We start from the raw sequence: 16158 nt of genomic DNA, 5'->3' as shown, positions 1-16158 counted from the left end.
ATGTACCCAAAGTAACTAGTTGAGCTCTTTTAGGGGTGTGATTGCGTAATTCAATCCTCTATCTCCTATGCTTGATTCTGCCGTTTTAGACATTTTGCTATATATGGGGAGATATTATTTCATAACTGATGGTAGTTATATCATTCTTGGATTCATGTTAATGATTTGTAACGTGGTTGTTTGTTGGTTGGTCTCTGCTATTTCCATGATTCTGAATTTGGTATGCTGTTTCTTTTTTGTTTCCTCTCTTCACAGGTTTATGAAGCTGGCTGACTTAGATGAAGGCTATTACGGGCGTCTCATGATCAGACAATCAGACTGTTAATAGTTAATACCAGTAGCTGCAACGGTGAAGTGGTAGGTCTCTATCTCTACCGGCCAATGTTTGTTGAAGAACACACCTTAAAATGTTGGCAATAAAACAAAGGGGTCGATCTAGTACAATAATTGAGCAAATAGTTGAAGAGATAACGATGGAATATCCAATCATGCATGCAAAGGATTAATAATTTGGCTCTCATCAATCTTCATCATCCTTTTCTATGTAGTACCAATTAATAATTTGAATCATTTCTGTGATTTCTTCCTTTTTTTGGTTGAGATGTTGTGTATTTGGTAGTGGTGGTGGACTTTCCTAGTTTCTTGCAATCAGTTTTGACCTTTTTCTTATTTTTTGTAGATGAGTATAAATGATGAGTCCCAATTTATGGAGGAAAGAGGAGAAGATGCAACAACAAATGTACGAGGAGATGATTTGCCTTCTAGAAGAAATCGGACGAGAGGTTTTACAATGAAGAAGAGGAAGAAGAGTTCTCAATGTTGGCTGTCTTTTGAGGAAATTCCTTTGGGTGAGGATTTGATTGAGCGTGCAAAATGCAAGAAATGTGGAGCAATACTCAAATGTGATTCGGCAACAGGGACAGGTAGCATGTTACGTCATCACAATTCGTGTTCTACTTCCTCTGCTAGTAATGTTGTTTCACCACAATCTGCCATACGTTCTCCTAAGTTTCAGTATGAGAGATTCTGTGAGTTATTGATAGAAGCTATTATCAAACATGATTTACCTTTCAGCTTTGTTGAGTATGAGGGTATAAGAGATGTATTTTCCTATATCTCTCCTGCACTTAAACTCCCTTGCAGAAATACCGTTAAAGCCCATGTGTTGAAGTTATTTAAGGGTGAAAAAGTGAAACTTCAAACTTTGTTGAGTTCGGTTCAAGGGAGACTTTGTTTGACTGCTGATTTGTGGACCTCTTTAGCAACTGATGGGTATTTGACAATTACGGCTCACTTTGTTGATTCGGAATGGAGATTGAGAAAGAAGATTATAAATTTCTGTCATATGCCTCCTCCGCACAATGGTGTTGCACTAGCTGATAAGGTAAATACCTTGATAGGAGAGTGGGGAATTGAAAAGAATTTGTTTTCAATTACCTTAGATAATGCCACTGCCAATGATTCCTTTGTTGAAAAATTGAAGACTAAGTTGAACTTTAGAGGATTGCTCATAATGGATGGCAAATTCTTTCATGTTCGGTGTTGTGCGCATATCTTGAACTTGATAGTTCAAGATGGGTTGAAGGCAATTGATCCCTCTGTGATAAAGGTACGTGATTGCATCAAATACATAAAGGGTTCTTCGGCAAGAAAAGAAAGATTTTTGGAGTGTGTTGCACAAGTTGGATTGAGAGGCAGTAGAAGAGGCTTGAGGCAAGATGTGCCTACTAGGTGGAATTCTACTTATTTGATGCTTGATAGTGCTCTCTACTATCGCCGAGCTTTGATGAATTTGGGCTTAAGTGACAATGATTTCAAGTTGTGTCTTGTTGCTGATGAGTGGGATAAAATAGAGAAGATTACCAAGTTTTTGGGGTATTTTTATGAAGTAACGTGCCTATTTTCTGGAACAAAATACCCTACTTCAAACTTGTTCTTTCCGAAGGTGTTCATTGTTCAGCATAGTATACAGGAAGCCATGAGGGATCACGATAGTTTCATGAGACGGATGGGGATGGGCTTATGACAAGCTTTATGGTCCAGATTCTTCACAATTAGAGGTCTTTAATGACACATTGTCTTCCTTATTTGATGCATACGTGGAGAAGAGCTTCGATCCTAATGATTCAAATTACTCAATGGATGAGGGTTCTTCTCAAGCACAAGGCGATCACAGCTTACTTGAGGTAAAAAAAAATTAAAAAAACTTATTTGAGTTTCCATCTTAATGATTCAAGTTGATAGTTGGTCATATGTATGTGTTGATAGTTGATAGTGTTTTTTTAGTAATATGTATGTTGTTGCAATATATGTGTTGATAGTTGGTCATTGGCAGGCTTTTGATAACGCTTACAAAATTGGTTCGAGTTCAAGTATGAAGACAGAATTGAGCAAGTATTTGGATGAAGCAAGGCTAGAAAGAAAGCAAGAGTTGGATGTACTTTCTTGGTGGAAAATGGAGCAAATCCGATATCCTATTCTTTTTCATCTAGCTCGTGATGTGCTCACAATTCCCATTTCTACCGTTGCATCTGAATCGGCCTTTAGCATTGGCGGGAGAGTTTTAGATCAATACCGCAGCTCACTGTTGCCTGACACAGTTCAAGCTCTGCTTTGTACTCGAGATTGGATTTTTGGTAACAAAGGTAAGCTCAAAACAACTTGGTTCTATTCTCACTTTATCAATCTTTATGTTATTCTAATATTTTTCTTTTTTGTTTGTTTATATTTTAGAAAAAGAGCGTGCCGAATTGGAGGATCTTACTGAAGACGTATTTGATTTGACATTGCAAGATAGATCTGGAGAAGGAGAAAGTCGCAATTAAGATGACTTAGACATATTTTATTTAGTACATTAAATATGTATTTCGAACCTATTTCAATCTTTGCAGCTACTATTATCATTGATGCTATTTCATCACTTATTCGAAAATCAATTTCTGCAATTGAAATATTTAATTATATTTCTCTAACAGTTGGAACAAAATACCCTTCTTCGAAAATTACATAAGTCTTAACGGATTTTAATGGATTTGGGAAAAAAAAAATTATATACATAAGTCTTAACCGTTTCTAGTTGCTTTAAAAAAAAAAAAAAAAAAAAAAAAAAAAAAAAATGTTAACGGGTTTTAACGGGTTCCAACGGATTACCCGCAAACCCGCCGGGTTTAGCCCGCGAAACCCGTTAACTTAACGGGTTTTTACCGGGTCGGCCCGTTAAAAACCCGACCCGTTAAGAACCCGCACCGTACCCGCACTATACCCACACGTTGCCAGGCCTACCGTGAACACTGCATACCGCTGAGAAGACTCCGTTTGTTTGTTGCGGTTATCCCCATGGGATGGGCGGTTGCCCTTGTTGTAGTGTTGGTCCTTCTGCCGCTTGTTCTGGTGGTGGCCCTGTTGCCACTCTCTCTTCTTGTCAGTTGGCGGCGTAGCAGGGGTCTTGTTAGCGGTCTCCTGATGACTGGAGGAGGGTTGTGTTGTCTTTGTTGGTGTTGCTGGTGGCGGCGGGGTTTCTCCATATGTGATGAATTCCGCCTGGGCGTGAATGACCGCCTCACTCATGACGTGGTCATATGCCGCATTAGGGTGACTATAGTTGAGGTGATAGAGGAACGGTCCCTTGAAGAGTCCCTGCTTGAAGGCCGCCGATGCCACTGATTTGTCTAGATCGCGGCACTGAGATGCTGCCGCTCGCCACCTTGTGACGAATGCCTTCAGTGACTCGTCTGCCCCTTGCTTGACGCTGAATAGCTGACTTGTGCTGTGGTGTCCGGCGGACAGTAAGATGAACCGAGAGAGGAAGGCGTGTGATAGTGCATGGAATGAGTCAATGGATCCCGGCGGACACTCAAAGAACCAATTCATTGCCTCACCGTCTAACTTTTCGCTGAACAAGTGGCACAGGGTGGGGTCGTCAAATCCCTTATTGTTGGTGACCTTCTTGGAGGTGTCCATGTAGACGAAGGGGTCGGACATGCCGCTATAATGTGACATCTTTGGGGTTTTTGCGTACGCTGGTCTAATGGCCTGTAGAATTGCAGTAGTAAATGGCCCTGGTTTGGAAGCGAAAAGCGGACTTGGAGTTGGCGCCAGGGCGCCCGACTCCGGCCGGACTAATCTCTGCTCCAATTGTTGTATCCTTTCCAGTATTTGGGCTGTTGTACTACCGGCGGAACCTGCCTGGACATTCCACTGAACCTGTCTGTGCCTTGGCGCAGGTGGATTGCCCTAGCTTCCGAGTGGTTGGTGCGGGGCATTGATTCCGCCTCCTGCTCTAACATTAGCTGAGGGATGGGCGGTGGTCCCATCCCTAATAGTTCAGGTGGGTCCAGCGGTACCTGCATTTGTATAATCGATTCCGGTACCAGTGTGCCAGTGTTGGACCGACTACGTCTGGTGCTGCTTGATTGCTCGCTCTGTGCTGGATTGGCGGCTCTTTCCAGCGTCCTTTTTAGGTCATCAAACCGTGACATCAGCGTAGCCACTTGTTTTTGGGCCTCAGCCTTCTCCTTGCGCTCCTCCTCACGTTCTCTGTTTGCCTTGTGAAGGTCCGCCAGTGCTAGCTCGTACATGGCGGCGAGGTCATGGCCTGGTGGGCGGCTGCTGCTTGGATTGGCCTCACCGCCGGGGTTGGCTGGGGTGTTGAATAGTGCGCGGTTAACACCTACCGCTGGGTTGGAGGGTTGGGGAACGGCGGGTTGGTCCACCTGCTCCTCAGCGTTTCCCCCGCTACCGTTAGTCATGGTGATTGTGGTGGGATGGCCTTTTGTTCAAGGGTTCCCACAGACGGCGCCAATGTTAATGCTCAAAGCTCGGCGGTAGCCGAACCTTCGTTCAACGCGGGTCCGGCGGGCGGACCACTGTAGATATGATGATCTTTGCTAACTGTCAAACGAAAGACAGGGCGTCAGAGGGAGACCGCGCTGGGCGGTCTTCACTTCTCCGATGCCTAAGTCAGTCAATGCATATAGATAACATAACAATAAATGAGTAGTAAATGCGTAATTAATGAGGAGAGAGGAGAGGACCTTTTATAGGTGAGGAGAGGTCTGATCTTCTCCTTGTTTTCGATGTGGGACTGATGTGCTTCAGTTCTTAGCTTCAGGAGCTTCTGATGCTATCTTGGCGCAGCGCGTGGCGGCGCGTCGGCGGTGATCTGGGGGCGATCCTGTGCTTAGGTTGTAGCCCGCCTGGCTGTCTATCCGTAGGTTACTTCTTTGGTGGGAGTTGGTATCTCTGGCAGTACAATGAGCGTGGCCCATTATGGCTAATTATGCTTGCAAATGCACATGTAGGTACACTGCCAAAACAGAGGGCAAAATCAAAGCAGCTCGAAAGGGAGACGTTGAGGTATACGCTGCGTCATGTTGTTCTCGTCTTCTTTGGCTGAGAATTAATAGGTTTGCTTCAGGCAAAGGGGGTTGTTCATGAACAACCAATACCCTTTTGAAAACAACCATGGTCGTTCAAGAACGGCCGAGAAAACTTCTCTTGCGTTTAGACTGATATGGTCGTTCATGAACGGCTGGAGTCTCAACGTACTTGGCTGATGCAGTTTCTAACGCTAGAACATAGGGTCATTCATGAATGGCCAAGTTCCGTTTCTAAAAATCTGCACAAGACGCCACACTTTCTTCCTTCAATCTCAGCAATACATAAAAAGCTTCATGCCTTGCTTTTCTCTTCCACCGTAGCAAAACCTTTCCACCACCACTGCCAAAAAGAAATACAAAACCCAAATACCACAACCAAAATGCCAAGCAAAGTAATACAAAGCCTCACCCTTAATGATTTCGGTTCTGTAACCTGCAAACCAAAAGAAATAAAGTAAGATGGTCAGAAAGAAGGCAGAGTTGTGAACAGAAAAGAAAGAAAAATTAGAAGGAAGGCGAAACTGCTGGTTACCAATTATCTGCAGTACTTAACTCTGTGAAAGCAGTTGGCAGCAGGGCTCGGCGGTGGAGACACAATGACGCCTGAAATGAAAAGGCTAGATTATTGTTCACAAATAAAGAAAAAGAACAGTTAGCGAGTGGTGTGTGAGGTGGTGAAGCGGTGCTGACAATCAAAAGAAATGACAGGTTTAATTAAGTGGTTTAGTCATTTTGAAGCGGTGATGTGCTGCAGCAGTGCCAGACATGGTGAATAACAATTCATGTCTATGTTAATTAATCCTTTGAGACCGCGATTGTGATCAGTAAGAGGTCAACACAAGTTGGGAAGCAGCAAATAGGAACAAACCTTAATTGTTTCTAGGAGCAATACCACACAAGAAGACAAGAAACATGGTTTAGATATTCAATCTGGAACTTGGAAAAGTCAAACGGTGGCAACTATAATTCAATCAAGTGATTCAATCATGCACTTGCTAGATCTTATAGTTAAGGCCAACTCTCTATTTCTTGTTGGCTTACTGTGTCTCTTCCGTAAGAGATAAGCATAGAGACCAATTAACCAATCACAGTGAGTGTTCCCCCCTCCTCTGTGAGTGTTCCCTGAGCTAGTCTCAGTTAAACCCAGGTCCTACTGACCTCGTCCTTTCGACCGCCACTCTACCTCTAGGATAGAGCAAACCCGGGTCTTACTGACCTATTCCCCTTTCCACCGACACTCCCCTGCGCCACCAGAAAACAGCCACCGCCCCCAAATTAGTAAAACATCTTCCCCGACGTTTCCCAACTTTCTATTCTCAGATCCACATCCACTTCAATTTGATCTATCACTTTCGATCATTATTACACTTTTACATCCATCCATCCCCATCTTTCATCACCGCCGGACTTTTCGGCAATTGTTATTGATGCCTGCCCCTCGATCTACTTTTACTGTGCTCGATCTCTCCATTCATTTTCAATGAGGGTACTATGTTGGAACTGTCAAGGACTTGGGTCCCCCCTGACAAAACAAGCCCTCCCGAGATTGTGTAGAAGACAATCTCCTCAGATCCTCTTTTTGATGGAGACAAGACAACCTGAAGCTCAAATCCTAGCCTGGAAAAAGAAACTCAAATTCCAACATCATCTTGCAATTGATCCCGTCAATACTGGTGGTGGGTTAGCCCTATTCTGGGATGATAGTGTCACCGTCTCTGTTATTGACAACTCAGTCAACTTTGTAGATACTTTGGTGAGTTTTGTTTCTGAAGGTTTTGTGTGTAAAATAACTTTCATGTATGGTAATCCCCATGACAATGAAAAGAGAGTCTTTTGGCGTTCGATGTTTAATCGGTTTCACTCTCAAAATTCTCCTTGGCTTTGTATTGGAGATTTCAATGAGATTCAGTGGTCTTTTGAAAAATGGGGAGGCTCTGCTCCGGATTTGTGGAGAATCAGACTTTTCCAGTCATTCATTTCCAATGCACAATTACGGGACCTAAACTTCCAAGGCCCTGAGTATACTTGGTTTTCTATGAGGAATGGTAGAGTTTACATCAAGGAAAGATTGGATAGAGCAATGGCAAATGTGGAGTGGTGTTCTGTCCAAGATCGTACACTGGTCTTTCACCTCCCCAAGATTGGATCTGATCATAGGCCCATTCTCCTTGATACTCTTCCTACTGAGGTACGTGGTCGTCCCCTGTTTCGTTTTGAACAATTCTGGAATTCACATATCGATTGTTCATCAGTAATAAAAAATTCCTGGAACCTTAGTTCTCCCGCATCTCCTATGCATACTTGGCTCGTGAATCTGGCTAAAGTCCGCTCAGCTCTTCAGACATGGAGTAAAACGGCATTCCCTACTTCTCATGCTCAAGTCAGATCCTTAATCCAAGACCTGGAAGCTCTCCATGATTCTGATGATCCAGACTCTCCCCCTCAACTTAATGGCATCACTGAAACTATCTCTTCTCTTTGGAAACGGGATGAGATGTTCTGGCAACAACGGTCTAGGGTCAACTGGCTTCACTTGGGAGATCGAAATTCCAGTTTTTTTCACCAAACGACACTTCAACGTCGCCAATTTAATAAAATCCTCAGATTACAGGATGATTCGGGATCGTGGCTTCAAAATGAACGGGATATTGGAGACAATTTTCTTGATTATTTCAAGGCTTTGTTCACATCTTCGGGTCCTCAGCAGTGGTCTGAAGTTCTGGACTTTATTGATCCTCTTGTAACTGATGAAATGAATCAATCTCTTGCACAAGATATCTCCATTGAAGAAGTCAAAGCTGCCGCCTTTGACCTAGGAGCTCTGAAAGCACCGGGTCCTGATGGATTCTCAGGTACATTCTATCAGTCTCATTGGGAAACTGTTCAAACTGTGGTTCTTGAGTCGGCCTCCCATCACCATTCAACGAACCACCTCCTGCATTCATTGAACCAAACACACATAGCTCTAATTCCCAAAGTCAAGAATCCAAAAAATGCTTCCCAATTTAGACCAATTGCCCTGTGTAACTTCTCCTACAAAATTTTAGCAAAAATTTTAACTAACCGTTTGAAACCCCTCATGCCATCCCTCATAACCTCAAACCAGTCTGCTTTTGTTAATGATAGACTGATCCAAGATAACATAATGGTGGCTCACGAGGTGTTCCATTACCTCAAAATGCTCCGAGCTGGTTCTGATGGCTCATTTGCTTTGAAACTAGACATGAATAAAGCTTACGACCGTGTCGAATGGTCGTTTCTGGAAAGTGTTCTTCTCCAACTCGGTTTCTCCTCATCTTGGACTCAATTGATTATGAGTTGTGTGCGTTCTGTCACATACTCAGTTCTGCTCAACGGAAAGCCTGGAGATTGGTTTGTTCCTTCAAGACGTTTGAGACAGGGAGATCCCCTCTCCCCTTTCCTTTTTCTCTTTGTTAATGATGTATTGTCAAAAATGCTGCTAAAGGCTACTGAATCCATGCTGCTGAAGCCTGTTTGTCTAGGTCCTGCTCAAATTCCTATCAGTCATCTCTTGTTTGTGGATGACTCACTCTTTTTTCTGGACTCCACTTTGGATAATTGCCTGCATCTGTCTGATTTACTTCATACTTTTTGCACGGCCTCGGGTCAAAGGATTAATATGGAGAAATCTTCTATTTATTTTAGTCCGAACACTCCTCTGCCTATTGTCCATTTGGTTAGTTCAGTATTACAAATGAAAGTGGTGGACGATCCGGGCAGGTATTTGGGGTTGCCTACAATTTGGGGTCGTTCAAAAATAAAGGCTTTGAGTTTTGTTAAAGATGCATTTTCGAAGAAAGTGGATGGTTGGAAACAATCTCTTTTGAGCCAAGCCGGAAAAGAAACCATGATTAAGGGAGTAGCCAGTGCTATTCCGGCATACACTATGGCTTGCTTCAAATTTCCCGCTTCTACTTGTAAAGAACTCAATTCGATCCTTAGTGATTTTTGGTGGGGAAGTTCAACCTCTTCTGGTATTCACTGGAAAGCCTGGGATTTTCTTGGTCTCCCAAAATCGGAAGGTGGGATGGGTTTCCGCAACTTTCAGGATTTTAATGATGCCCTCCTTGCAAAGCAAGTCTGGAGGTTGATTCAATCCCCAAATTCCTTATGTGCTCAAGTCATCAAGCAGATTTACCACCCTTTCACCAACATTCTTGAAGCTAAACGAGGGGCTGCACCTTCTTGGCTATGGTCTAGCCTTCTAGTTGGCAGAAAGGTAATCCAAGCTGGTTCCTTGTGGAACATTGGCAATGGCACTTCAGTTAATCTGTGGTCAGATAAGTGGATTCCGACAGTCCCTCCCTCTCCTCTCTGTTTGGCCAAAGCTAATCGAAACATTGCAGTTTCTTCTTTGATTGATTGGAATCAACAAAGTTGGGATCTCAGCTCCATTCAGTCGGAACTCTCTCCCATCCAGTGCAGCAAGATTTTGTCTATCCATCTGGTGGCCCGAGATTGTCATGATAAGCTCGTTTGGCCTTTCTCCAAGAATGGGAGTTATAGTGTCAAATCAGGTTATCACTTCCTAGCTTCTCGTAACTGCACCACTACTTCCACTCATCCTCATCACTCTCATTTCACCTCCTCCTTCATCTGGAAGTGGATTCACAATATTCATACTCTCCCCAAAGTCAAACTCTTCTTTTGGAGAATTGCTCACAACATATTGGCCACTAAAGCAGCCCTTTTTCATAGACACATTGCTCAGCATCCCACTTGTACTCTTTGCAATCTGTTTCCTGAGACCGTGGAACATGTTCTATTTTCTTGCCCGTGGGTTGTAGCTACTTGGTTCGCTCATCCTCTAGGGTACAAAGTCTCCGTGCAATCCATCACTTCAATGGTCAATTGGTTTGATATGATTCGTCAATTTTCTGCTCCTAAAGATTTTTTCACTCATATTTCTTTCTTAATGTGGAATATTTGGAAGCACAGATGTTGGTGTGTATTTAACCACCAGACCCCAAATCCTATCAAGGTTGCTATGAAAGCTCACTCTGATGCTTTGGAGTTCTTGGATCTTGTTCCTCCAAAGGAAGTTCTTAAACCCCCCATCATTTTGGTTCCTCTGACCACTGCAGCTCATACATGGACTCCTCCCCCTGTTCACTGCCTCAAGTTAAATACTGATGCTTCCTTTTCTGCATCCTCTTCCACTTGCGGTATTGCAGTTGTTGTTCGTAACGATTTGGGTAAATTAATGGATGGTTTTGCTGGAGTTCTTCCTGCTCTTTCGCCGCTTGCGGCCGAACTCCTTGCCATTTGTGAAGCTTTGTCTATACTGGCAACACTACCTCCCGGTCCTGTCATCATCGCTTCGGACTCTCTCATCCTGATTCAAGCCCTCAAATCTGGAATGGCTCCTCAAGATTGGTCTGTCACAAATCAGTTTTCAAAAGCCCGGTACCTATCCCTAAACCGGCAAATCAGCTGGATCTGGTCCAGCAGGAAAGCTAACCAAGCAGCGGATCACGTTGCTGCTTTAGCTCTAAGAGGAATGTGCCCTTCAGACTGGATGATTAATCCTCCTTCCTCTTTACTTAGTGTTCTGTTGTATGATGGGCTTCCTTGCCCTCCTTAGTCTTTCGGTGTGCAGGTTTTGTCCTGCCTGCCTTTCCTTTTTGTTCTTTGCTTTTTGTTATTGTAATCTTTCCGCCAAAAAAAAAAAAAAAATCATGCACTTGCTATACATGGTCAGTAAGCACAAGCTAGCAAACAAAAAGATGGCATGTTAATTAATTGATCCTTTGAGGTGGACAGTGTAAACATGATGCAGCAACCATATCATCATACACTCACCAAGATCAATTCATAATTACACAAATACATGTACTGCAGCTATATATACAAATATGCATTCAAGAACATTGCTAATAGAATTAGAAGTTCACCTGCATCCACACTCTTGATCCCATCTAGAATAGTTTGGCCAAATGAATACATGTTCGACATTTGATCACGAACTCAGCAACACAGCAAGAGAAAAGGAATGATCTTCAACAGCAAAAGGAAACCTTCTGCAGCAAATCACCAAGGAAATAATCTTCTGCCTTCTACCACTGTTTAACTTCACTAATGGAAATGAACTGAATGTTTTTGCGTAGTAGAGGCAGGGACTATCTCCTCCTATATATAGGCAAACCTCAAGATGAACTCAACCCATCAAAGAGTCCAGATAAAGCCTAAAGCTTATCACTTTTTTTTTTTTTTTTTTTGAAAAAAAAAAAAAAAAAAAGCTTATCACTTAGGAGACTAAAGTTTATCACATTAGCTTAATGTTAATCAGGTAAGGTTAACTTGAATTTCAAACTCCTAAAGAGAGACATACAATCTCAATAGGTAACTAGATAGAGATAACTCATGTATTTCTTGTTATTTATCTTAAACTAAATCAATTGTTATTTACTTAATGAATATAGATAATGTAAAGTCCACTTAATTCTAACATTCTCCCACTTGGACTCACATTGTCTATATGCCAAAACAATTGAACCATAGATTAAAACAAACAACAACCAAAGTGTGCACTGAAATACAAGGATACTCAGAATTCATTCAGTTTGGTCAAAATGCAGAAACTGATGCAGAACCAAGAATCAATTATGATTATCATAACCATACTGATTAAAGACTACTAACATCAATTGCTGCAATTCACATAAACTCAAAATGTGATAATAATGAGAACAAGAGAATTGTATATCTACCTGCAAGGTCATCTTGTTCTCAGTCCAGCTGCATTGATCTTGTAAGCTCAAGATCACACCAACTAACTCTTTACACCAGTGGACTTGGTAGTCTGATTCTTAACCTGTAAACTCATGCATAGCACAATAGTCCACTTGACAAAACACACAATTTAAAATCCAACAGATTATTCCAGAAAACTAAAATGGTACCATCAAAAGAAATTCATAACTGGAATACCTCATTTTATTAATGACTTGTAAGATAAAGATTACAAGTGGACTGAAAATTGAAAAATAGCTGAATCAAGGAACTGATTACACAAAAATAAATTCAAAATAAAAATTGACTCCCACTGAGCTCAAGCTCTCAAGTCAGATAAAATTCCCATGTTTGTAGCATGTCTCTGAAATGCTGCAACTGTCAATGCTTTTGTAAAGGGGTCTGCAAGTTGAGAATCTGTATCAATGTTCCAAATGCTCACTTCTCCATGCTTCACTCTTTCTCTCACACTATAGTACTTAAGATCAATATGTTTGGAATTGTTTGACCTTTTACTATTCTTGCTAAAGAAAATTGCAGCCTCATTATCACAAAAAATTTTAAGTGCATATGAAACAATGAAGCTCAGGACTTTGGTATGCAACAGAAAATTTTTAATCCAGATACCTTCACAAACACCTTCATAAATTGCTATAAATTCTGCCTGCATAGTGGAAGTGGATATCAATTACTGTTTCATGGTTTTCCATGCCACAGCCCCACCAGCAAGCATAAACACATAACCACTAGTTGATTTCTTTGTGTCAGGATAATTACCTGCAAAGTCTGAATCTGTAAAACCTGTTAACTCTAAATGTTTTACTTTTCTGTAGACCAACATGTGATTTTTAGTTCTTTGAAGATATCTAAGTACCTTCTTACCAGCAATCCAGTGTTCATGGCTAGGATTAGACTGAAACCTGGATAAAATACCTACTACAAATGATAAATCAGGTCTAGTACAGACTTGTGCATACATGAGACTGCCTACTAGCCTAGCATAAGGCTTGCTCTCCATTTTAGAATCACTCTTCCCCCCTATTTTGGAACCTTTGGTAAGTTTATCTCCTTTGGACATGGGAACTTCACCAGAAGCACAAGTTTGCATTCCAAATCTTTTCAACACTTTGGAAATGTAATTGTGTTGAGACAAGCCTAGCACACCTTGTGTTCTATCCCTTTGAATCTCAATTCCTAAGACATAGGATGCTTCACCCAAGTCTTTCATATCAAAATTATTTGATAAGAAGGCTTTTGTGTCTTTGAGTAACTTCATGTTAGTGCAATCCAATAAGATGTCATCTACATACAGTATCAGGAAAATAAAATTATTTCCAACTGTCTTAATGTATACACACTCATCTACAATATTTTATGTGAAACCAAATTTAGAGATTACGGAATCAAACTTCTTATACCATTGCCTAGAAGCTTGTTTAAGTCCGTAAATCGATTTCTTGAGTTTGCACACTAGATTTTCTTTTCCAGATTTTACAAAACCTTCAGGTTGTTTCATGTAGATGACTTCATCTAATTCCCCATTCATAAAGGCTGTTTTCACATCCATCTGATGTAGTTCCATGTTATAATGTGCTACAAGAGCCATTATAATTCTAAATGAGTCTTTAGTGGAAACTGGGGAAAAGGTTTCTGTATAGTCAATACCCTCTTTTTGTGTAAAACCCTTAGCTACTAACCTGGCTTTATGTCTTTCTATATTACCCTTTGCATCCCTTTTGGTCTTAAACACCCATTTACACCCTATAGGTTTGTGGTTTGGATCAGGTTTGACAAGTTCCCAAACTGAGTTTTGACTCATGGATTCTAATTCAGCTTCCATGGCCTTTTTCCATTCCTTAAACTCACTGCTTTCAACAGCTTGTTTAAAGCTTAACGGATCATTGTCTTCTGCAAGATTTTCATCAAGTTCTTGCAAGTACACAATATACTCACTGTCTTGCCCGCCAAAGGAAGGTTTCCTAACTCTTTGGGATCTTCTGGGTGGAGGAATTTCTGCATTTTCAACATTATTTTGCACTGCAGGTTGAATTTGAGGTTCTTGGTTGGCTGGTTCAGCTAAATGGTGTGGTGAAGCTACTGGACTTATGATGTTTTGGTTCGAAACTATATTTTCTGTGGCAGTTGCAGTTAAGTCATGATCTTGTATCAAAGGCAATATCATACTTAAATTCACATTTTCTGTAATTTCCTCAAAATCTGAAGAAAGATCTTCAAAATTTGTGTTACAGAAATTTTCATCCAGAAATTTTGCTTGATTTGTTTCAAAAATTCTAGGTGAATGGTGTGATGCATAAAATTTATAGCCTTTTGATTTCTCACAATAACCAACAAAATTACAACTCACTGTTTTTTATTCTGGTTTCTGCACTTGTGCATTTGGAATTTTTGCCTCAGCTTTGCACCCCCACACAGGGCAGTGATGCAAGCTTGGCTGCCTACCACACCATAACTCGAAAGGTGTTTTATCTACAGATTTACTTGGGGCCCTATTGCAAATGTAATTTGCTGTTCTTAAGGCTTCACCCCAAAGAAATTTAGGCAATCCTGAGGTGCACATCATGCTCCTCACCATGTTAAGAAGGGTTCTATTTTTCCTTTCTGCAACCCCATTCTGTTGGGGACTGTACGGAGTTGTATACTGGACCTTAATGCCTTGTTCTTGCAAGAACAAAGCAAATGGTCCCTTTTGTTGACCTGCCTCAGTATACTTACCATAGAACTCTCCTCCTCTATCAGACCTTACAACTTTAATTTTTCTTTCTAACTGTAGTTCTACTTCAGTTTTAAAAATTTTAAAAGCTTGAAGTGAATGTGCTTTTTCTGATAGTAACTGAACATGGCAATACCTAGAATAATCATCTATAAATGTAATGAAATACACATTACCACAAATAGTCTTATGCTTGAAAGGACCACAAACATCAGTGTGTATGAGTTCTAAAAGGTTTTGACTTCTTGTTGCTTTAAGTTTTCTGAAATTTGTCAATTTTCCTTTATAGCACTCAATACATTCTTCAAGATCAGAAAAGTTTAATTCTGGCAAGATTTTGTTTTTCTCAAGTACTTTAAGTCTCTCTTTTGATATATGACCTAATCTTCTGTGCCATAAATATGCAGATTTTTCATTGAATAAAGATCTCTTAACACCTGCAACAGTGTTATTTCTTAATGTGTTTTGATTATTTTCAATCAACATAATATCCTGTTTAGGAACAGAACAGTTTAATTGCAAATAATTGTTCATAATAACACCTGAACCAAGATATGAAGAACCTTGATCAATCTTTATTCCATCATAATCAATAAAAAGTCTACATCCAGAAACCTTAACCAAAAGAGAAACAGAAAGCGAATTCCTTTTCATAGAAGGAATATAATAAACACTATCTAGAATCAAAAAATTTCCTAATCCTAAATCTAGCTTCAAGGTTCCAATTGCTTTCACAACTACCCTCATCCCATTGCCTACACAGACATGGACCTCATCACTCCTTGGCACCCTCTTGTTTGTTAAACCCTGTAAGGAATTCGTAATGTGTATAGGTGAGCCTGAGTCTATCCAATAAGAATGTGGTTCTACATTTATAAAATTAACTTCTAAGGAGAAAACTGAATTTTGAACTAACTTACCCTTCTTAATCATCCAAGCTTTGAACCCACTGCACTCTTTCTTCATGTGTCCAACCTTCTTGCAGAAGTAACACTTAAACTTGAATGGTTTTGCAGCCTTTGAGTCTGCAGGTTTTCCAGAAACTTTAGTATTGGTTGTCTTCTTCAGCTTAAGCTTGTTCTGTTTCTTCTACTTGGGTTTCTCAACCAAGTTCACTGCTTTAGTGGGTTCTTTCTCCTTCTTATCTCTATCCTCTTCATCCACACAAATTGAAATAAGTTTGTTGAGGTCCCATTTAGACTCGGTTGCATTATAGGAGGTTCTGAGGTTACTATAGTCACTTGGCAAGGAAAACAGTGCTACATGAACAACCTGTTCATCATTAACTCCCATCCC

The 16158-nt window shown here is 40.9% G+C and overlaps 1 protein-coding gene across 1 annotated transcript; it reads left to right on the top strand.

Moving 5' to 3' along the window:
• Positions 1–771: 771 nt before the first annotated feature.
• On the top strand, positions 772–2886 carry LOC133729535 (zinc finger BED domain-containing protein DAYSLEEPER-like). The gene is made up of 3 exons (XM_062157069.1): positions 772–2186; positions 2336–2645; positions 2734–2886. The coding sequence occupies exons 1-3, from the start codon at positions 2139–2141 to the stop codon at positions 2823–2825; spliced, it is 450 nt and encodes a 149-aa protein (XP_062013053.1). The 5' UTR covers positions 772–2138; the 3' UTR covers positions 2826–2886.
• The last annotated feature ends 13272 nt before the right edge of the window (positions 2887–16158 follow it).

Source organism: Rosa rugosa, chromosome 2, assembly GCF_958449725.1.
Source record: "Rosa rugosa chromosome 2, drRosRugo1.1, whole genome shotgun sequence".
Classification (NCBI taxonomy): domain Eukaryota; kingdom Viridiplantae; phylum Streptophyta; class Magnoliopsida; order Rosales; family Rosaceae; genus Rosa; species Rosa rugosa.
The sequence above is the reverse complement of the archived record's forward strand: the minus strand, read 5'-3'. Positions and strand labels throughout refer to the sequence as shown.